The sequence below is a fragment of the Rhipicephalus sanguineus genome, chromosome 1 (genome assembly GCF_013339695.2).
Source record: "Rhipicephalus sanguineus isolate Rsan-2018 chromosome 1, BIME_Rsan_1.4, whole genome shotgun sequence".
In the NCBI taxonomy this organism is placed as follows: domain Eukaryota; kingdom Metazoa; phylum Arthropoda; class Arachnida; order Ixodida; family Ixodidae; genus Rhipicephalus; species Rhipicephalus sanguineus.
The window spans coordinates 9,854,546-9,878,290 of record NC_051176.1 but is presented as its reverse complement, the minus strand read 5'-3'; the positions used below and the strand labels follow the sequence as shown (position 1 = coordinate 9,878,290).

Here is a 23,745-nt window from a genome sequence, read left to right as displayed (position 1 = left end):
GTTCAGCCTTTCGGTCAATCCGTTTGTCTGTGGGTGATAGGCTGTTGTCTTGCGGTGCGTGGTGCAACTTAGCTGAAAAACCTGCTCAAGGAGCCTTGCCGTAAACGCCGTTCCTCGGTCTGTGATGACGCAGGAAGGAGCGCCGTGGCGTAGTGCAACGCTCTCTGTGAAAAACTGAGCGACTTCGGAAGCTGTGCCTTTGGGAAGAGCCTTCGTTTCAGCGTAGCGGGTTAAATAATCTGTAGCGAGCATTATCCACTTGTTTCCCGAAGACGACAAGGAAAACGGGCCCAGGAGGTCCATGCCGACTTGATCGAAGGGTATTCTGGGTGGCTGGATAGGGTTAAGTAACCCCGCAGGCTTAACAGATGGGGACTTTCGGCGCTGGCATTCGCGGCAGGCTTGAACGTATTGTTTAACGCAAGCGGCAAGTTTCGGCCAGTAGTATGACTTAGAGCACTGCACGGGCTCGGGCCTACCCGAAAACCCGGGCCCGGCCCGGCCCGTGGGCCGGTCCTGGCCGGGTAAAGTAGCTTTCACGGCGGGCCCGGGCCCGGGCCGGGCTCGGGCCTGAAGCTCCGGGTTTAGGGCCGGGCCCGGGTTTGAAGTGGCGGGCTCGGGCCGGGCCGGGCCGAGCTTGAACTTTGTACCGTTCTTAAACGGTCCCTAAAGTGAAACATTGAATCCGTTGAGACCGATAGAGAATCCGAACGTCATTAATTCCTCCATCAATGAGTCTATTAATAAAGGAGACAATCAAGGTCAAAGTTCCATTTTGAAATTTCGCGCTGAAATCTCCGCACGTGACGTCATGGATTTTAAAGCGTATTCGTCGTATATTGGGGACATTGGCTCAACGAAATTTACAGAAACTTGGTATATCAATTCTGTTAGGCCCCTCAGAGGTCAATGTACTTCATTTTTACCCACTATAAGCTACGTAGGGCCCAGTAGATGCCGTCAGAATCTATGACGTCGCGGCGTTTGGTGCGTAAATTTCAAGTTGGCGTCGTTACTTGCATTTTCCTGCGAGTTTTCTCTCTTACCAAGAGTCTTGTCGCGGCGAGCATGGTGCTTTTGGATTGGTAAAAGAGTAATTTACTGACGATAGAGAAAAATCATTTTGTGCACACATATAAGTCCCACATTTTATCTCGAAAAAACGCTTTTTCTATGTGGGGTAAGCTCTTTTGAGAAATTTTATGAGGGATAAGTACTGAACTGATTATTCTTCTTGCATATGAGCTACTTGATGTATCTGAAACGGGCGAGCTAAAAGTAAATAGACCAGCCGCTTATATGTAACATCTCGCTATTCCGTGCTTTATTTGCTTTCGTTATTATTTTATTTCCCACATATTACTCTGTAATCGCAGTAATAAATGTAATATAATAAAATTATACTTATGAGATCTCATCGCAAGAGCGATCACAGAGCTACAAAGCGGGGAAACGTTGTTGAATGTTAGAACCCCCCTCTAAAATGAAAGGACTGCACGGAGTCTCTCTCCGTGCACATAAATCCCTCTGCACATGGAATCCCTCTCAAGAAGGACTGCACATAGAATCCCTCTAAAGACACTTTCTTTTTCTTTGACTCTGTGACGGCTCCCAGTGGTCATGTGGCGCGAGATGGACATGCACAACCTGCTTTTTGTGGCCACATTGTTCATGTCTGAGCTTTTGTCTTGTTCCGCCATATCAGGGGTCTCAAACTCACCTCAGCTAACGGGCCGCATTCACGAAAATTTACTCCCGCAAGGGCTAGGGCAATGACGAAGGTAGGAGCGTGGGAGGGGGAACAGGTTTTAAAACTACCGTCATTTTACAGCAGACCATTCCCATATCTCATATACGGGATCATTTCTAAAGGGGATTTGGCGGCAGGAGTGCGACAACATATCGATACCCATTGTTGCAAAATAGTGCGGAACGGAGCAGCTTGGAGTGTGCCAGACTCTATCGAAGAAGAGGAAACCGAGGGACATCGAGGGCACGTGCACGTGGTCGGCGCAGCAGTTCGCCTTTAGGATTGCCATTAAACGAACGTCTCTCTTTCACGTCTGGGGAACCAGTCATTTCGTATCACCCATAATGACTAAAATCTGGACGCCGATTCTGAAATATAGCTCTTGTTTCACGTTTATGTATCAACACACGGTGACCGCAGGGGGCGCCTCACGAAAAATATCCTTTCGATCTGTGATGCCTGTGTATCTCAAGAACATACTTATAAAGAAAAAAATGGGATTAAGGCAGTCATGTGCGGGCGTCGGGCCGCTAGCGAGAGGTCCGCGAGCCGCGTGTTTGAGGCCCTATATAGTGCACTATACAGTGCGAGAGCTACGAGATACTGCCGCAACAGCATTGGAATGTGCAGCAACAGAATGGGTCCATTAAACAAGGCGTGGGGTGAAGTATATTCGCTTGACAAAATATCTGGCTTGAAAAAGGACAATGACAAGTTTCGTGCCGGATGATGTCCCTTTACCTCGCACCATATGCATCTAATGAGTTAGCTTCGAGAAGCTTAGTCGCGCCTTTATTACCATACTCGAACGAACCCCGAAAATACATCGAAATCGCTTCGTCCACTTCCTGCCGGTCCTAACCGCGTAGTCCAATGGCCACCTTCTACCGGTACAACATCGCTGGGAAGGTATAAGCCATTATAATATCAAAAAAAACGAGCACGGTGCAAACCGTGCATAACATGCACTGCTGAAAATTGCAAAGCCCTCAAAGAGGAGGTTTATGGATGACATTGAAGAGTGGCACGACGTTCGGGAACGAGAGAAGTGAAGGGATGAGCTACAAGCCATATTCATTCTACAGAGCTCCACAAAGACATCCTAGATTTGCTCCAGTGGTGGAAGTTAAGAACAAGGACTGCCGACGCCTTCGCAATTGGCAAGGCAGATGTGGTGCGCCCGTGCGGCCAGCGCGAGCAGTGCAAGAAGCTTTAGCGCGGCAGAATATGTGATGCAGCATATCATGACGTGTTTAAAGCAGGAATATCTTGATACTTTGATTGTTCGCACAATAATATGTGAAGAAGTAAACTATAAAGTATGCCATAAGAAACTTATAGACTGTATATACTAGCAGTGGTGTGGTGTATGAAAATAAGCTATGAGAAAGTTTTTTTTCTTTATTTCGGCTGCCTATACGCATACACGTGGTGCACGCGGTTCCATACCTTTACCTAGATTAGTGTATTTGCAACAACGGTCACAAATTTGGTTTTCTTCCTTCTGTTTCTCTTGCTGTGGCAAGGCGCTACAATGGTGAAAACAGGTGGTACATATCGAGAAGGGTGCACGATTGGCTTTGTGGTTACAGCATGCTATAAATTTCAATAGGCTATAGTGCAATAAAAACAAAGTGAAGTGAGCGTTTTGTTCTCTGCCAGACTGATCTAGAACACATGCTCTGGCGGTGTTCCGTGTTACGTGGCGGCGAAGTCATCACGCGGTCCAAATGGGAGGCTTCTATTACCAGCTCCGCGCGAGAACAGCTATATGGGATGTCCAACGGGCCTGCGACGTAGCACAGAGACTCGGTCTTTCTGTTCCGATGTAGGAGCGGCCCGCAACGTGCTAGAGCACGTCCCGATGGACCATAATAAAGTTTATCCATCCATCAATCCATCCTTTGTTGTTATTGCGCTCCCTATCAAAAGTGAACTCGTGCTGCAAATCACTTTCGTTGCTTCAATGTCTGCTACAAAATGCCCTTCATGCTCCCCAGTGTATTTGCAGAAAAAAATGGGTACGGTATACCACTGCCGAAGAAACAAAAATTGTATCCAATATGTCCGCTCTACTGTTTTTACCGTGAGCCCCTTTTTACCAGAAATTACCGTATGGTAAAGTATAATTGTTAGCGAAACATACGCCAACAAAGCGTAGATATTTGCCACTTAAACACCTTGCTGTCGATTCCATGTTCGGGCGACACCACCTAGATTACTGGGTCGGGCCTCAGTCGGGCCTGATCTGTGGTCGGGCCGGGCCGGGCCGGGTAGGCGAAATTTTTTCTCGGGTTCGGGCCGGGCCCGGGTATCATTTTGAGTCACCGGGCCGGGTTCGGGCGGGTAAATTTGAACGAGTTCCGTGCCCGGGCCGGGCCTGGGCCGAGAATTACGGCCCGTGCAGTGCTCTAGTATGACTTGCGTACCCTAGCGAGTGTTCGGGTGATGCCCAAGTGGCCAGATGAAGGTTCGTCGTGGCAGGCAAATAGAATTTTGTCACGAAGCCCTGCTGGAACGACCAATAGATAAGTTTTGTTGCTGGCAGCAGCGTTGTTCATGTACAACACGCCCTGTCGCAAACAAAAGGATGACAATCCGCGAGCGATATTCGGGGGCAGAGATACGTTGCGGCCTTCTAGATGTTCCATTATAGGTCGCAATCCAGCGTCTGCTCGCTGCCGTGTAGCTAAGTCTGTTATGCTTACGGCAAGTTCTTCCAATCGAATCCAAGAAAAGGGCAGTCATCTTCGAGATGTTGAGCGGGAGGTTCAACTGGCGCGAGTGTAACGTGTCTGCATCTTCGTGTGCGTGACCTGACTTATACACGATAGTGACGTCGTACTCCTGCAGACGTAAGCTCCACCGTGCTAGTCGTCCGGAATGGTCTCTTAAGTTCGCGAGCCAGCACAGCAAGTGATGATCCGTCACTATCTTGAATGGGCGGCCATAGAGGTACGGTCGAAACCTAGCAGGTGCCCATACGACGGCAAGGCGCTCCTTCTCCGTGGTACTGTAGTTGGACTCCGGGCGTGATAGGGTGCGACTTGCGTAAGCGATGACTCTTTCAACTCTTTCCTGCCGCTGTACGAGTACCGCGCCGAGACCGACGTTACTGGCGTCAGTCTGAATTTCTGTTTCGGCTTCCTCGTCGAAGTGCCCAAGAACAGGAGGTGATGCCAGGCGATGGCGAAGCTCGGTGAATGCAGTTTCTTCTTCAGAGCTCCAAACGAATGGTGTGTCGTCTCTAGTGAGTCGACTAAGTGGTTCGGCAATTTTCGAAAAATTGCCTATAAAGCGCCGGTAGTATGCACATAGCCCAAGGAACCGCCGAACATTTTTCTTATCGGCAGGAGTCCGGAAGGCTGCTACAGCGGTGGTTTTCTCGGGGTCAGGACGGACGCCTTCCGCGCTCACAAGATGCCCAAGGAACTTCAGTTCTTCGCAGCCAAAGTGGCATTTCTGTGGCTTTAACGTAAGGTTAGCCGACCGGATTGCCTCGAGTACTTGTCGTAGTCGCTTCAGATGTTCGGAGAAGCTGGCTGAAAATACGACCACGTCATCTAAGTAGACAAGGCAGCTTTGCCACTTTAAGTCGGCTAACACAGTGTCCATCATGCGTTGGGAGGTAGCTGGCGCAGAGCGGAGACCAAACGGGAGCACTCGAAATTCATAGAGGCCATCCGGCGTGACAAAGGCTGTTTTTTCGCGGTCGCGCTCATCAACCTCGATTTGCCAATAGCCACTCTTCAAATCAAGGGAAGAAAAATACTTCGCTCGCCGTAGCCGGTCAAGAGAGTCCTCAATACGCGGCAGCGGATAAACGTCTTTTTTGTGACGTTGTTGAGCTTTCTGTAATCGACACAGAAGCGAAGCGTACCATCCTTCTTCTTGACCAGGACGACGGGTGATGACCACGGACTGTTCGAAGGCTGGATAACGCCATCGTCGATCATTTCCTTGAATTGCTCCTTAATGGCTGCGCGTTCTTTCTGCGAGACACGGTAGGCTGTTGCTGGATAGGTCTTGCGTCATCGTAAGTGATTATCCTGTGCTGCGTGATTGGCGTCTGACTCACTTTAGACGATTGAGCAAAGCACGTCCTGAATTCAAGTAACAACTCTCGCAAGGCCTTCTTGTGCTCTTCTGACAGTGCGTTGTTGATGTCAACATCTGTTACGGCTTCTCCATCGCGGCTACTGTCTTCACATGTAAACACTCAATGACGTCCTCCAAGGCTTCAGCGTAGGCGACGGCAGTGCCACGGAACAGGTGACGATGCTCATTTGTGAAATTCGTGATCATGACCTCTGCTTGACCGTTCCTAATGTCAACGATGCCTCGTGCCACAGAAATTCCAAGCGCCAGCAACAGGGAGACGTTGCACTCTGCCAGTGTTTCACCATCACTTGTTCCATCGGAAGTCACCTGAGTCATGATACTTGCACGAGGTGGTATTGTCACACTGTCGTCGGGAACACGAAGGGCGGCTGTACGGCGGCAGGTGTCCTTTGACGTAGCCTTGACTGTAGAAAAGGAAATGCAGCGTCTGCGTAGGTCGATTATGGCACCGTATTCCCGAAGAAAGTCAATTCCGAGAATTAATTCGCGGGAGCATTCGCGTAGCACGAGGGAGCTGACCAAAACTGTGGAACTTCGTATTTGTAGCCTCGCAGTGCACACACCAAGCGGCGTGACATGTCTTCCAGCAGTGCGTACGTGGGTCCCTGTCCAAGGCATGATAACTTTCTTCAGTAGGCTGGCCAATTTTCCGCTAATAATCGAGTAGTCAGCGCCAGTATCTACTAGAGCAGTTACATTCCGACCGTCGATAAGCACAGGTATGTCCATTGAAATGTCGCCAGGCTGGGATACATGCGTCGTCGAATTTCCGTCGGTCCGATGTCTCGTCGATTGGAGGTCGAGGTCTCCATCACGTCGATAATCAGCGGCCTCGCCTCGAAAGGTCACTGGCGTCGGTTTTCCAGGTGAGGGCTCGGAAATCGTCCTTGCGGCATCCGACTCCTGTTGCCCGAATAGGATGGAGACCGTGGTGATGGTGAACTGCGACTGACGCCTGGGTGGTAGACGCTGCCGAGCGATAAAATCTTCAATTTCGGGTGGTCACTCTCCGAACCGGGGACGGGGTGAATTGGCAGGAAAACCCTGAAGGCCAAGTCGCCGGTACTGGCACTCTCGGTACACGTGACCCGCCTCACCACAGTGGTAGCAGAGCGGTCGTCGGTCCGGCATGCGCCAAATGTCGGATTTACGCGCGGCGGGCCGAGTGCCCTCAAAATAAGGAAGCGCCTGTGCAGACTGAAGTGTGGCATACGGGGTTGCTGCCGATAGCGGCGCTGTTGCAGGTGAGATGTGTCCGAATGTGTCGGCATAACTGGCGTGCTGGAAGCCGCTCACCGGAGATGGTGTCACCGACGACGGGACGGTGCGTCTCAAAGCGTCGGCGTAACTCACACGTCGAGGTTCACTTGTAGGTGTGAATGCCTGAAGTGGTGCAGAAACCTGAACAGGCGCTTCGCGACGATGCGCGCCGAGCGCATGCTGCACTTCGTCACGTATGATGCTGGCGATGCAGTTAGTGGTAGGCTGCTGCTGCGCATGGTGCAACTGTTGCAGTTCGTCGCGGACAACCGAACGTGTAAGCTGCCGAAGCGTTTCCACGTCAGTCGGGAATGATCCTAGGCTGGTAGTATAGGTAGCATTCTCTTGCCGATCATACTGGTTCCGCTGCTGCAGCGCCTTCTCCAGTGGCGACGGCTTCAGTGAGGAACTCCTCAACCGTCTTAGGCGGACTACGAATGAGTCCACCAAAGAGCTGCTCTTTCACACCTCGCATCAAGTGTCGTAGCTTCTTGTCTTCCGGCATACTTGAATTGGCTCGGTTGAACAGATGGACCATATCCTCCAAGTACATAGCCAAATCTTCATTAGGCATCTGATTGCGGGACTGGAGGGCCCATTCAGCTCGCTCTCGACGATCAGGGCTGGAGTACGTCCCGAGGAGCCTGCGACAGAACTCGCGCCATGATGTTAGGAGGCCTTTGCGGTTCTGGGACCATGTACGAGCACCATTCAGAAGACTGAAGTAGACATTCCTGAGTTTCGCGTCTTCTTCCCACCCATTGAAATCCGCTACGTGCTCGAACTCAGCCAGCCAGTCTTCCACGTCTTCAAAAAGACCACCACGGAAGGGACTCGGCACGCGCGGTTTTTGCAGTGTGTAGTAAGCGGGTGCACCTGCAGCTGCAGCTGCAGCAGCAGGGATGGCAGCAGGGGTGAGCGCAGTAGTATCCTCTGTACCTGTCGGCGTTGAAGTTGTACAGCGGGGCACAATCTCGGGGGCCAGTCCCCGAATTCTCCGGCTAGCACGGTGTACTGGCGTAAGTTCCGGTTTCTGGTTCGCGTTCATGCTACTGGAAGGGGTCTGTTGCATAGGTGAGATTACCCAGCGCCTCCACCAATATAATGTCACGTTTAATACAAAGGCGAAGTGCACAAGGCGGGAAGTCCCGAACGGGGTCGGCACAGCACAGCCAAAACAAAGGCACTGGCGCGAGAGCTACAGCGTCTTCGTCTGCCTCCTTCTCCTGGCATATTAAGCGCGTGGCAATATATATATATATATAGATATATATATATATATATATATATATATATATATATATATATATATATATATATATATATATATATATATATGTATATATATATATATATATTTTTGTTCGCGTTCTTTTAACGTTTACAAAAAGAATATTGTGCGAAACAGAAGATCTACCAGTGCTTTTATGTCAGTTTCTTTTCGGAAGTGCTGACGCTCCACTCCGCTGCGCCAACGTAAAGAGTGCCGTGCATATTTACTGAGTTCCGCCATTTTTCAATCGTCTGAGAGGCTAAAAAAGTTGAATAGACAATTTTGAGTATAGTAAGCTTGTGGGATGGCTCAATGATGTAATGTAACATTCAATAGCCTATTTTTTTTCAGCGAGCGGAAAATTCATCGGAATATGGATAAAGACATTTTACCTCTGTGGCGGTCTTAGCTGGAGTCTGTCGTCGTAGTGTTTGTCTTGCAGCTCTCGGAGATCTCCGATCAGTTGGATGAAGGATCTGCAGTTGTAAATATGGCACGTGAAGAAAATGAATGCGAAAGGCTGCTACAAAATGAATTCACAAGAGCAGTGCATAAGACTGCTCCCCAGCGAATCGCAGCTGAGCAGACGCTCCAAGTAACCTCTTGCGCCTTCTAACGTCTGTTAATTCCAAAACCATGCTCACGAATACTGGAGTGCCCCCAGGTGTCATATTAAAACAATGTGTCATGGTTACTAGCGTAAAAGGAGGCGAGAAGAAGAAACACGGGACCACGTTGATGCGTGTGTCCCTCGCTGCTGGCTCTCTATTACAAGGACCTTGATTATCTGCAAAGAAATTGATACAATAGGGGCTTTCAGTCTATCTTTACGAGGTTAACGAGGTTCTTGTGCGCGTGCGGTCACAAATATTTGTGTATATATACTTGAACGTTGGATGTAATAAAGTTTAGTTCAAGTCTCGCGTGGACCCATCTTTTCTTCTTCTGGACTCCGTGTGCTGTTACGCTAGTAGCCATGTCATATTCTCGATACTAACTAGCCCAACGTTCCGCCTTCACTGTTTCATATTAGGCCCTCTCCTGTTCATATTATGTGTGAATGCTTTGCCGAATTGTCTGTCCTTTTCTAATGCACACTTTATGCAGGCGACACCACTGTCATCAACTCAGACAAATGTCTCAACTTTCACAGCCAAGAGTAACAAAGACATGCGAAATTTGGTAGAATGGTGCAAAAGTAAGCAAATACACATAAACGCATTGAAAAGAAAATTTTTTTGTTCACCTCTAGCCATACGGCACTTCACTCCATTCCGCCTAGTTTCATCGGAGACACTCCTATTCCAGCAGGTTCCTATTGTAATCATCTAGGAGTAGACAGAACCATCTAAACTTTAATAATCACATACCTAAAGTAAAACAAACGATTGCTTATGGGATACGAGTTCTAAACGGCGACATTTAAGCACAGCATATTGCGTACCTGGGGAAACACAGCACAAAAGTGGACGAGGACGAAGGAACACAGCACAGTGGACGAGCGCTGAACATACAACTGGCACTATTATTGCACCAACCGCTCGTTTTTACGTTTTTACAGTGTACAACACCGTGCACACCTTTGCAGTCACTATTGCCACATCGAAATCATCAAGTAGGCAATGTACATTGTCAGTGAAAGTTGGCACGTGTCCTAGATTGATACCTTGCGCTGTACATTGATACCGTGCGCTGTAGTTGGTACATGCTTAGCTGTGTTTCCCCGAGATGAGCATGTGCCAACTCGCCCTAATCAAAGTTTGGCTCGAGAACATATTACTATCGTTGTATTTTTCATTTCTTCATTCGTACATGAACTGCTGCATTACGCGTTGGAGAAATACTTACATGACACGTCTACATTAATTACAAGTGCTTCAAAACCAAGCTAGTAGAATAATTACGTTCAGCGCATTTAATCACAAAGCCGCATATCTTACACAATCTAACCGTATTTTTTTCAGTTTCGAAACTCATCAAACACAACCTTCTTGTTCCAAGGAGGAGGGGGAAAGAAAAAGCGGAAGGACAGGCAGGTTAGCCATTTCTCAGACCGGCTGGCTGCCCTGTGCTGGGGAAAGGGGAAGGGGGAGTGAAGGATGATAGAAAAGAGATGTGAAAGAGATGTTACAAAAAATAAGAAAAAAAACAGCAATAAAACGACAAACGACACTGCTTAAAATCTGTCTCTGAGACTAGTTGTGCGCAAAAAGCGCAACAACGCTCTAAAAGTTTGCCGTGCCGAGGACGGTTTCGGCCTGCGTCCTAAGAGCTTTTCCTCCGACAAGCTATCAACCACAGAAGATACGATCGTGTAATATCCCGATCTTCTCTAATAAATAACATTAAGACAACGTTTGCACGCAATAAAAGCTTTGTTTTAGTCCAAAAGACATACTAATTGTGGCAGCGTCATTTTTTCATCCATCGTGTTCGGAACTCCATACTCCTCAAAATAAAAACGCTAAAAAATCGTTAAGGTAAAAAAAAACAAATTAAAAGATAATATTCTTTCATTCTCAGATGTATAGGCATGCTCAAAATCATACGTATAAAGCGTTCTTCTTTGATGACCTTGTTCTTGTTATTTCGTGAGTTGGTATTTTTTGTTGTCTAATTTAGTTTTGGTTTACTTCAACACTGATCGTTTCTGTTTACCCCTTTTTAATGCATATGTATTTTTTTCGAAAAGGAGGTCCCATTGTATTATTTGGCTTGGGGACCTCCTTATGTATAATATCACTAGTCTTTTGAATCTGATTGTGAAGTGTTGCCTTCGTATTTCACTGCCAAAAAAGCGCTCTACTGCTGACATTCCTTCAACATTTACAGGAAGGCAGAAAGTAAGCCAGCACAATGCAAAGCTTCTTTTCTCGCAAATCTATCAATTTCACATGATCTATCATTCACAGCTCACCCATCGCTGTGATATCAGACGTGAGAGCCCGGCTGGCACTGACCAAAAAACAGTTATAGTAATGGGAGTCCCAAAGCAATGCGTCTTTTACGGCGGTGACTTGTGATGATGATAGTAATTATCTTTAGTCGCATCCCCTTTGAAGCAGGGCCGCAGCCAGCATTCACCAAATTTGTTTTCATTTGTTGCACTCGAGAATTCTATCTGTAACAATAGCGCTGCCTGACGAAACGCGTTCAGTGGGCGCACCAGCGTCATTTACGCACGTACAATGCGCACGTACAGGACCAGGTACGTGCGCATTGCATGTACCTGGTCCTGCGCTTGTGTACGTGAAGTTGTGAAGTTGTGTACGTGTCTACGTGAAGTTGTGTACAAGGTGCCTCTCTCCTGTGGTGCATGCTACATCGGCCAGACGGGTAGGTGTATTATTGACCGGATAAGGGAACACGCTAACAACGTAAAAAATGGCAAAGACGGGTTTCTGGCACAACACTGCACGTCTTGTAAATGTTCACCCCTTTTTGAGCGCACAGTCACTGTGTATAAACACAGGAATGATCGCACCCGAATGATTGTTGAGGCTGCGCAGATGGCAAGCGAGCATGACATATGTGTTAGTAAGCCATCCGTAGCCCTCTCTGACAAGGAATTCAGTTTCCTAGGAAGCACTGGCGCACGCACGCACTGACCGGTTTTGCGTTATTTCATGCTTTTGTTTGTTTTGTTTTGTTTTGTTTGTTTTTGATTGCGCAGCGTCTACCTTAACGTTTTTCGCTTAGCGCATCCTCTGTCACATGTTCATCTTTTGCATTTTGTGCCATATATAAATGTTCGATTCTGCTTAACAAAATCAGTTGGAAGTTAGCGCCTGTCCTCGTTTTCTCTGTCTGTCCAAGTACCCCGTTTGCGCTATACAATTCGTCATGACATACCAACTAGCCCAAGCCGATACCCTTTACACACGCCTATGCTATAGTTTATCTCCTCCTCCTCCTTCCATCATCTCACCCTCACTTTCCTTTACTAGCCCCCAGTATACCGTACTACACATCGCTATATTATGCTGTACCCTCCCCATTCTCCTTTTCTTCCTCCTCATGCTCAGTTATCTTTCTCTTCCCTTGCTATGCTGTACTATACACAGTTATGCTATGCTTTATCCTACCCCTCGTTCCCTCCTTCTCGCATCTCTTCTCCTCCCTCACTCTCCTTTCACACGCTTTGTTATACTGTACTACACATGGCTCTGTTACGCTTTGCCCTCTGCCCTCCTCCTTTCACTCCTCCTCGCCCTCAGTTCCCTTTCCCGCACCCTTACTATATTATACATGGTTTTGGCTCCGTTGTGCCATACATGGCTCTGCTATGCTTTACCTTCTCCTTTCCTCCCTTCTGACACTCACATCATTCCTCCTCACTCTCACTTCCGTTCCCCGGCCCTTGCTATACTTTGCTATGCATGGCTATGAGGAGATGGAAAATTCGTGAACGCGGAGTGTTGCCGGAGTCGACATTTCGACAAGTGGACTTGTCTTCTACAAGGCTGCAATCTTTTGCAGCCTTGAAGATGTAGTAGTAGTAGTAGCAGTAAAGCTTAGTTGAAGAAATCAGGCTTATTTCTGCAGCCAAACATGGGAGCACAGCGCAGCATCAGGGGAACGGGAAATGGCAAATAAAGAAGATAGCGAAAGAAGAGAAAGAGAAACCGCCAGGGTCGCGTCCATTCATGGTGAGGCCGATGTTAAAGGGAGACCGGACATCGCGGGCGCTCAACGGTAGACGGTGATCCCGGTCGCCTCTAAGAGCTGTGGAAAGCTTAGGATGAGATGGGAGCAGCAGTTCATTTGCGGTCGTACCAGGGAGCCCCTGTTGTCTGTAGGCAGGGGTGAGCCTTGAGCGTTCCTGCGCCGGCAGTGGGCAAGAACAGAAATAATAATACGAGGGTGGTCTGTAAAGTTCTCGGCCTCAATAAGAATCACGTGAGCTAGAACTTGCAGCACTCATGTGCACGTTCATACAAGTCTCTGCAAGTCTCAGATGAAACGCCATCTAGTGACGATTAGCAGTTTGGCTTTGACAGTCGATCGCAGTGGATGTAGTGTGAAGCACCGTAAGGCATGGAGAAGCTTGTGTACCGTGCGGTGATAAAGTTCTTTGTAAAAGAAGGTTTCTCTCCGAATGAAATTCACCAAAATATTGTTAAAGTTTACAAGCAAGGTTCACCTTCATGCTCCACAGTCAAGAAATGGACTGCAGAGTTTAAGCGGGGGAGAGAGAGCATTGAACATGACCCGCGTGAAGGGCGCCCCAAAAGTGCAACAACTCCTGAATTGATTGACCGTGCGCACAATATGGTTTTGGAGGACAGGAGAGTGAAGTTGCGCCAAATTTCCGAGGCTGTTGGCATCTCAGTGGAACGTGTAGGTCACATTTTGCATAAGGAACTACACATGAACAAGCTCTGTGCAAGATGGGTTCCGCGCATCCTTACTCCTGAGCAAAAACGCAACCGCATGACGATGTCACAGCATGCTTGGGAGCTGTATAACAAAAATCCAGCGGACTTTTGGCGCAGATTTCTAACAATGGATGAAACTTGGATTCACCATTACACACCGCAATCGAAATAACAATCAAAGCAGTGGGTTGAAGCCGGGTCATCTGCATCAAAGAAAGCCAAGTCAGTTCCCTCCGCAGGAAAGGTGATGGCCTCTGTTTTTTGGGACGCTGAAGGCATTCTGCTTGTGGGTTATCTTGAAAAGGGTAAAACTGTAGCTGGGGAGTATTATTCTCCCCTTATAACTCAACTGGATCAGAAAATTCTTGAAAAAGACCAGGTTTGCAGAAGTAGCAAATCATCTTTCATCAAGACAATACACCGGTGCAGAAAGGGCATCTTGCAGTGGCTAAATGTACGATTTGAAGCACGAATTCTTGGAGCACCCACCCTATTCTCCTGACTTGACCCCGTCGGACTACAACCTGTTCCCAAAACTCAAAATCTTTCCTGATGGGCTACGTTTTTTATCACATGAATAAGCTATTGCTGCTGAAGATGAGTACTTTTCAGAATTTCCACAAAGTCATTTTAAGGACGGAATCCTGGCTCTGGAACATCGATGGACGAAGTGTGTAGAGTTGAGTGAAGACTATGTTGAAGAAGAAAAATAATTTTGAAGGTCCAAAACGCTTTTTTCTACATCAGTCCGAGAACTTTTCAGACCACCCTCGTATCTTAGGTTTAACGTCCCAAAAACACGATATGATTATGAGTGCCGCCGTAAGAGAGGGCTCCGCAAATTTCGACCACCGTGGTTTCTTTAACATGCACCTAAGTACCCCCTCAAACATTTTCGCCTCCACCAAAAAGGCAGCTGCCGCATCCGGGCTTTGATGCCGCGACCTTCGGGTCAGAATTCGAGCGCCATAACCATAAGGCCACCGTGGCGAGGCTGGGCAAACACAGAGGAGGTGCTCAAGTGTGTAGGGGTCGCCACAACGTTCGCAGGTCGGTGAAGGGAAGCGTCCTTTCGCGTCCAAACGCGCCACTGTCCACACGCAGCCCGTGCGGACGCAAAGGAGCGCTGCGTGTTCCCACTTACTAAAGCCACCCACTGCGAGAGGTTTGGGATTCTTGCTGTTGGCCACTCTGGTATCCAGGTGGACGGTTATAAGAAGCTGTTTCAAGCGCTGCCTCAAAAACTCAGAGACAGCAGCTGCTCGTTACAGCGGCACGTCAGGGTGATGGGCGGTTGTGGCGAGGGTGTCCGCTCGCTTGTTACCGGTGATTCCGACGTGCACTGGCAGCCAGCGAAAGGACAGTGAAACCCCCGCGGCAACCAATGTGGAGAACTTGGTGGTTCACGATCTTCGGTGGTTCACGAGGCTCTGCAGCGCTGGCTTTGAGTCGCAGAGCACTGCCACTGGTTGCTCAGGAGTGTCCACAGCCAGGGCGTTAGCGGCTGGATGGAGACCCGCTAGCTATGCTGCGGTGGGGCTCGCAGCGAAGGGGAGTCGGCATTGTCGGTTTACCGCCCTAGCCGGGATGGTGGAGGCTGCAGCGGTGGATCCGTTAGCCCACACTGATCCATCCGTGAACACCAGCTCCGTGCACTCGGCGCACCTTCGAAGTGGCTGCCTTGGCTGCAGGAATCGAGCTGATGCTCAATGGTGAGACCTTGGTACTTGACCACCTTCTGCCAAGGTAGCGGACGACTGGCAATCTTCAGATGCTTGTTGTGGCGGCGAACGGAGGCCAGCGGATGAAACAGCATGGCCTCGGTCTGCGCTGCGGACAAGGTAAGACCGATGCTGTGAAAGAAAGCTATCACTGCGTGCAGCACCCGTTGCAGTGAGCACTGAATGGAAATCATGGACTTCCTTGGCTCTCGGGTCCACAGCGCCACATCGAAGGCGTAAATGGAACAGCGAATATAGAACGGAGAATCCAACGTTAGCGATGCAGGAAGGCCCGCGAGAGCCACGTTGAACAGGAATGGGATCAACACCGAGCCCTGTGGGACGCCAGTCGTGATATCCCTAGCTACTGCAACCATCCAGGTCTACGGGAGGACACTAGTGCCCCAGATGACGTTGAAACACTCTAGGAGCCGCTCCTGCTCAGCATCAACCAATTTCCGCAGCATCTGGAACGTGATGCCATCAGCTCCAGGGGCACTGCGTCGCCTTGTGTGCTCGAGAGCAGTCGTAAGCTCCTGCATGTGGATGGGTTCACTGCACACAGCCTCAATTTGCCCAGCCGCCAAGTCCGCCTGGTGGCAAGAGTATGTGATTGACTTCACGGCTGCCAGTGCAGGTGGGGCTATCCCGACGGGTGGTCTATCTGCGAACTGGTCTGCCAGGAGCTCTGCCAAGGCGCCCATGCTGACTCCCATATGGACCACCACGGACAACACTTGGCGTTGTGCACATGGCCCGAGTAGGTGTGACGTCAGCAGGTGCCAAGCTCGTGGTCCGTTGGGAGAGCGGTTGTACGAGCAGCACACGCCCTGCCAGCTCTGAGTCCGACGCCATCGGGCATGACGCCCGCAGACGGCATCCACACCATGGAACGCTGTCCAGCGTTCTGGTAAAGTGGTGCTCAACGCTGTGCGTCCTGCACGACGCCAAGCGGCTCGCAGCTCCAGGCGCTGGGTGTCTGGTACTGGCTGGTCTACTCGGGAAGTCGAGCGGATGGTGGCCATTCTTGCGCTGTCTGCTACCAGCTGTAGGAAGGTCCCGGAGTTCAAGCGTTTCGCAGTTCCAGGCGCTGGATGTCTGGGACTGGCTGATCTACTCGAGAAGTCGAGCGGATGGTGGCCATTCTTGCGTTGTCTGCTACCAGCTGTAGGAAGGTCCCGGAGTTCAAGCGGCTCGCCGTTCCAGGCGCTGGGTGTCTGGGACTGGCTGATATACTCGGGAAGTTGAGCGGATGGTGGCCATTCTTGCGCTGTCTGCTACCAGCTGTAGGAAGGTCCCGGAGTTCAAGCGGCTCGCAGTTGCAGGTGCTGGATGTCTGGGACTGGCTGATCTACTCGGGAAGTCGAGCGGATGGTGGCCATTCTCGCGCTGTCTGCTACCAGCTGTAGGAAGGTCCCGGAGTTGGTCTCTTTCTGGCAGGGCTTATGGAAGGCCTTCCAGTCGACAGTATGATACACCCTGCTCCTGGTAGTATTTCCTCGGATTGGGTTGAGAAAAGGGGCAGGAGGTGCCTTGAAGAAAACAAGTCCGCTTGTCGAAACTTCGGCTGCAACGACATCCCGTGTTCACGAATTTTTCATATCTTCAAGCTTCCATATTCCCCCTGAACTTTTGTCTTCATGCGTATATACATGGCTATGCTATATGTGATAATATATTGCCACCTGGATGATTGTTTCCAAGAGTTTGACCTTACCATCGTCTATAAATCAGGCCGCAAGCACGAAGATGCTGATTCGTTGTCCCGTGCACCTACTGAAGTTTGTGATCCAGACACTGAGGACGACAGCGGCTTCCTCGGAGTTCTCACTGCAACTGACTTGATCGCACGACAACACGAGGACGCCGAGATTCGCGCAATCATCGACAATCTAGAAGGACGCAACACTCCCGTACCACGACACCTTTCTCGCAATCTCGTGTCATTCTGTCTGCGCAGTGGTGTCTTGTACAGGAAAAACCTGAACGGCAACGGGAAAGCCTACCTGTTAGTCGTCCCTTCTGACATGCGAGACGACATTCTTCTTGCCTGCCATGACGAGCCCACATCCGGCCACTTAGGTTCTTCACGAACCCTCGCCAGAGTTAAACAGGCGTACTACTGGCCCAAACGCTGCATACGTGAAGCGCTATGTAAAAAGCTGCCGTGAGTGCCAACGCCGCTATAATCTTCGCCATCGACACGTCGAATACCACCCAGGAGATCAAGTTTGGGTATGGACTCCGGTTCGCCGCCAAGGGTTGTCCGAAAAGCTCCTGAGTCGCTACTTTGGACCGTACAAAGTGGTGCGTCGCATGAGTGATGTGAATTATGAGGTTGTCCCAGATGGAACCATGTCACCCCAACGTCGAAAGCACTACCCAGAGATTGTTCACGTTCCACGACTCAAGCCGTACTTCACGCGTTAGTGCGACTGTGCCTCGGCCTTCTCATTTTTTTTTACGAAGTGCACACACTGTGCCCGTTTGGTCTTTTCTGCTTATGCATGTCCGCTTGCACGAGCATCGGGGCGATGTTTTTTTTTTTCCGTGGGGGAATAATGCCGATGAGGGTGGCGATTTGGGCTTGTTGGTATGGTTGCATGATAATTGATGGTAGCGCAGGCCAAAGACACGGACAAAAGAAGGGACATGAGACACCATAGCGCTGTGGTGTCTCATGTCCCTTCTTTTGTCCGTGTCTTTGGAATAATGCCACCTGGATGATGAACTGCGGCGAGCACGAGCCCGCATCGAGCAAAAGCAAACGAAGAAGTCGTTTGGGACAGCGCGCGCTCTCGCTCAGTCTTTGTTGGTTTTGGCGCGGCCATATTATTAGACCTGCGTCAGTCTTTCTGCCAGCGTGGTATTTCTTGCCCGGGGACCTCCTTTTCGCACGTGACAATATGGTGCGCGTGGGGTTTAAAATATGCAAAAACAAAACAGTGCGCCGTGCGGTAGCGACTGTGTGGCGACTTGTGTGGCCTTTTGGGTGTGTGCGCCGTGCGGGGGCGAATCACGGATGTGTCGTGCGGTGGCGAAAAGGGCGGCGATCGTGTGCGCGGCGTGCCTCCGGAGAGCATGGTCAGTGCAAGGGCCGAGCGCGAGTCAGAATTCCAAGACTGTGCTCTCCTTCGCTGGGGGTTCGGTCCATGGGAGAACCCGCAGCCGTACCTCCTGTTGTCTCGACTTAACAGATCGCTCCCGCTTGTTCCGCTACGAGAAGATCGGGCCGCGGACCGGGCACGAGGCCGGGCCAAGCCTTGCCGCTCTGTGCAGACGGGCACTTTAAGGCTTCGACCCACGGGCACGCACAGGGCGAAGGCGTCAACCGTAGAGCGGATCCCTTGTGTGCAGAGTCCCGGCATCAACGGCCGGGAAGCAGAATTCCGTGACTTTACGTGGCGAGACAAAGCACCGAGCTACGGCATCGGACAGACGGTCTACGCACGACGCCTTCAACTCGGCGACCTCATCAGCTCTGACAACAAACTGTATGACACTGACTATCTCGCTTAGCAGTCAGCATATTGTATGTAACTGTTTTTACGATTCGTTGAGTCCTTTCGTGAGTGTAAAGACATCTTACGTGTGCTTGTCCACCTGCGTGCTGCGTCATTCCTTCTGGAGCGAATATTGAACCCGAACGTAACATCACAGTATACATGGCTATGTTATACATGGTTTTGTCTCCGTGACGCCAAGCGACGACATGAGATGACAAAATACGATGACAGCAAAGGACAGCATACAACGACTTGGGCCCCTAAAGTGCACCGCACTTTAATAAAACGTTAAAGGCAATGACAACCATTAGAGCATCAATCGAGATAGCCCCGGTGATGGAAAGATTGTGTCCTCCTATGACTCAAAACAGCATTGCTTTTTTCCGTAAATGATGATTCATATTTTCAATCTATCACCAAAAATGAAGTATCAAGTCCCGCGCGGTAAAACATGAACCGATATACAGCACTATCACGTGGTGATCCATTTGTAGTAACTAAGAATAGTACTTCAGAAGCGTGAAAGGCTGGGCCGGTCGGTTCAAGTTCATGTTTAGGTGCGAGGAAACCAGCGAAACTCAAACACAAGGACGAAGAAGAAGGCACATTCAAGCACACACCATCGCCGGACTTACAACCAAGTTGTAACAACCAAGTTGTAAGTCCGGCGATGGTGTGTACTTGAATGTGCCTTCTTCTTCGTCCTTGATTTGAGTTTCGCTGGTTTCCTCGCACCTAAAAAAGTAACTAAGAAGCAATACATTTTTTTTCTATTGTCAGTTTTCTTTGTATAATTCACACTGCTTAACTAAATATTCAGTTTTGAGTCGAAAAGTGGCGCCGCATTTGTGCGACTTAGTAACTAGTGTGCAGCACTCACTGCGATAAGCGCTGCCGTGCTCTGCTGCAACGCGCAAAAGCCTGGTTTGGCAATAGATATGTAGACAGAGTAAGAACAGAATAAGAGAGAAAGGTAAGGACAGGTAGTTCTGAAGCTGGCTACCCTTTACTCGGAGAGAGAAAAGATGGTTTAAGAGAATGATACAAAACGATACAAATACAAAGTACATGACGAAATACGAAATACAAAGTACATGATACAAAGTACATGACGGCACTACTAGGCCATTATGACAATAGCAATGCAACAACATGAATGGGATGGTAGAGCCAAGCCACGACATAGGCGTTGCTCAGCGTAGACGTATACCAGGTTTTGTCTAAACGAAGTGCCCCAGAGGGGTTTTCTCCGTGAGCGAGAGAAAAGCATCTCTAGGCCTTTCAGTATTTTGTGCTTAGCGTCATATACATAACGCTCAATTTTGGCCTAGCGTCTCTGGGGCACAATGCGCACGTTTGTGTTGCACATACATTTGCTTCTCGATGGTTTTACAGACAGCACTGAAACATCCACGTTCTGACGACGTTGCGAAGACGTTGCAGAAGTTGCATTTGACGAAATCTGTTCGACAGTGAGAAACATGGCATAGACGGCATCCTTTAGACATAGTTTTAAACTGCTGCGGCCGTGAATCGCACTCGCATCCACGATGATTCAGGTGAACGTGCGTATTTGCTGTGTAATATAAAAGTGGCAGTCACGTTAACGCTACGCTCTTTTGTAATTGTTCTAGGTACACTGTAAAGCTGATTACACCCATATGGGTGTTTTTGGTGGCTGTAACTCAGAACCTTACACCCTACAAAATGGGTGTTACAAGCAGAACACCTATAAATTGGGTGTATTTCCAAACTTCCACCCAGAGGGCGTATGTTTGTTTTTGTGGGGTGCAATAACACATTACACACTGCACCCTTGCAAAAAATTTCGATTATTGGAGCAGTACCCCCCATCCCTGATGGCTCCAATTGAAGCAGTAGAAAGCTTACCATATAGCTAGTCCTTTCAGGGGCGCAAGAATTATCATAGCGACTCCTACCACAGTTGGAAAAGGCTGGCCCCAGCGCTGCTTTTATGGGGCACATGAAGCATGTCCTATACTTAGGGTATATAGCTCTACATATGCATCGTAATAGTAACTGCGTACAAGAGCTTCAGTACAGTAAAAATGTATTGCGTTACACACATCACGACACTCACACAGTTATCCCATAATACCAAATCAAATCAATCTTTTTTAAACAGAGCGCTCGTACAGGTTTCAGAAAATTATTGGATGGCTTTCAAAGATGTTTTTTTGAGCGTGGAGAGCGGCATCGCATATTCTGCAGAACAATGCATTAAATCATCGGTGAATTACTGAGGGAGAGGATCCCTCCCTCGGCAACATTTCCCTGGTGTGGTCTGCACGATCCCATGCGCAGACTGCGAATCAGTGTACATTGGCCAAAGCAGAAATTTCTGCAAGCGTTTCAAGCAGCACACGATTGACGTCGCCTAGCGCCACACAGTGACAAATGCGCTCGCAGAGCATTTCGAGAAGAGGGGCCACGAGTTAAGCTGGGACAACGCGCGCATCATGGCCACGGAGAAGAATTGGAAAACGAGGCTCAATCTCGAATCATTAATAATTCAGACAAGTAACACAATAAATAGATCATCTCGCACACTAAACCACGTGTACTGCTGGAATCTGCGTCATGCGCTGAACGCTACTTAAGAACCTGCTGCTCTGCCATCATTCCATTGTGAACAAGGGATCCGTACGGACCCCGGAAAGTCATTTTGTTTTTTTGACATTGGTCAGTGACCTCCTTTTAACAATGCCTTTATCTGACCAGACGGCATTCCGTCGAATTCTACTACTCAGGAATTTAAAAGCCGAAGACTTTTTGTTAAAGCTCTCTTGATCTTTCTTGTTACCTCTCATCATGTCTCTATGTAAATAAACCTCTGTCTTCACGTACGAGCGTTCTGCTCTGTGCAAAAGTTGGGCGAAGGGTCCGATGAGGCGGGCAGCTACCAATGTCGAGAACCGCCGGACCCGAGCGCCAACACTATGCGGAATACTTTACGTAAAGATGTCAAATAATATGCGCATCCTAATCAAGAACACGTTGCAGTGAAGCATTACAATTTCCAACAACATGAAATGCACACCAAAGCAGGGTGAAGCACACGAAAATGTGAATACACGAATACCGTGTAATATTTTTAACTGAGAAAAACTTCCGTATATGTTGCAGTGCAAATGAAGTAACGCATATACAGCAGCCACACAGTGAGGTGGGTTGGTTAGTTTGGATTCATATAGCATGTGACACAGCGGAAAGACAAAGGTACACATGAATGATTAGATGACAATGTGGCAATGACTAAATTGACGTTTGTAATAAAGAAAATCAAATACACATATAGGAATAGAAAAGCATTAAACTATCACTCCCATGGAACAAAGAGTAAGCTTTAATAAAGGAGCCATCAGCAAAATTGCTTAAGGTAATGCAGGTGGTAAATTCCTGGCCATCAGGAATCTGATCGCTTGGATAAGCACTTGTGAACATTAAGTTTGACGTTCCATGCTTCTGCTATCCGTCTAATTAGCTGGTTTGCATGCTCCAAGATAACCAGTGAACTCGCTGAAAAGGGGAACATAAGATGCAGTAGCACAGCCTCCTTCAGAGACAGCTCTCTAAAAATTCCCACACTCTCTCGTTTGACCAACATGTTCCTCACAACATGAAGAAGCATTGACAGGCCTGTTGCCAATAGAACTTTTGTTGATATTACCACGCCCGCTTCTGGTTTTATTTTGATGTACTCGGGCTTCACCAGCAATGACGCTTAGCAACGCTCGGCGCTGAACGCGCAGCATTGTTGGAGAAGCTTCCCGATTGTAGTAGATCACTTTGTTAAGATTGCGTACAGTCCGCGAACAGCCTCGATTATTCCAGAGCTTGTGCGACCACCAGTGATAAGACTGGATAGTTCGATGCGCGATGTATAAAAGACGGCGCGTCCCATCCATGATCAGTTTTTCGAAGGCCGGCGTTCTGTTCGCCGCTATCAGTGTACACTGTGTATGCTGTAGTTTGACTTTCCTTTTCCCGACCACAAGTTCAGCCACATAAAAGAGTTTCATCTTCGACACGCCGGCTGCTTCCTTCGTCGACGTCACGTACCGTGACATCTAGTGGAGGTGCTCCTTTGTCCAGGTTCCGGACGCCCCCGCAAGACCGTGATCCAAGTCCACGTCTTCAACAACAACACACGAAAGACATCCGGGATCGTCGAGCTAGCCGCAGGCAGCTAGGACTGCAACCGGAGTTCGGATCCCTACCTGACATTACAAGAGCCAAGACGACAAAGCAGGCGGCCACGATGTCAGCCACTGTGCCGCCTGCACCGATCCTTCTCCAGCAGCGCAAGGAGCCGCCAACCTTTCGGTTATGGTCATTCGAAGACCCGGAAAGCTGCCTCGAAGCCTACGACCGAGTCGCCGTTTTCAATGCCTGGACCAGCGAAGACAAGCTAAGGCATATCTATTTCGCTTTGGAACACGCCGCTCGGACCTGGTTCGAGAACCAAGAGTGAAGCCTGACAACGTGGGATATTTTTCAAGGCAGGTTCCTCGCCACGTTCACGAGCGTCGTCTGCAAAGAGAGGGCTGAGGCTCTGCTCGAGACTCGCGTGCAGATGCCGAACGAAAATATGGCGCTCTTCACGGAAGAAATCACCCGGCTGTTCCGCCACGCTGACTCCAATATGCCTCAACAGAAGAAGGTTCGTTTCCTCATGCGAGGAGTAAAGGAACAGCTCTTCGCTGGACCTATG

General features: G+C 49.1%; 1 protein-coding gene across 1 annotated transcript in view; it reads right to left on the bottom strand.

The window, feature by feature from the left end:
- Positions 1 to 23,745, bottom strand: part of LOC119389391 (cGMP-dependent protein kinase, isozyme 1) — a gene marked incomplete in the record, with an annotated part of 765,645 nt that overhangs the window by 358,259 nt on the left and 383,641 nt on the right. Inside the window, 1 exon segment of the mRNA XM_049413534.1 lies at positions 8,798 to 8,881. Within this exon segment, the coding sequence (XP_049269491.1) occupies positions 8,798 to 8,881 (84 nt within the window).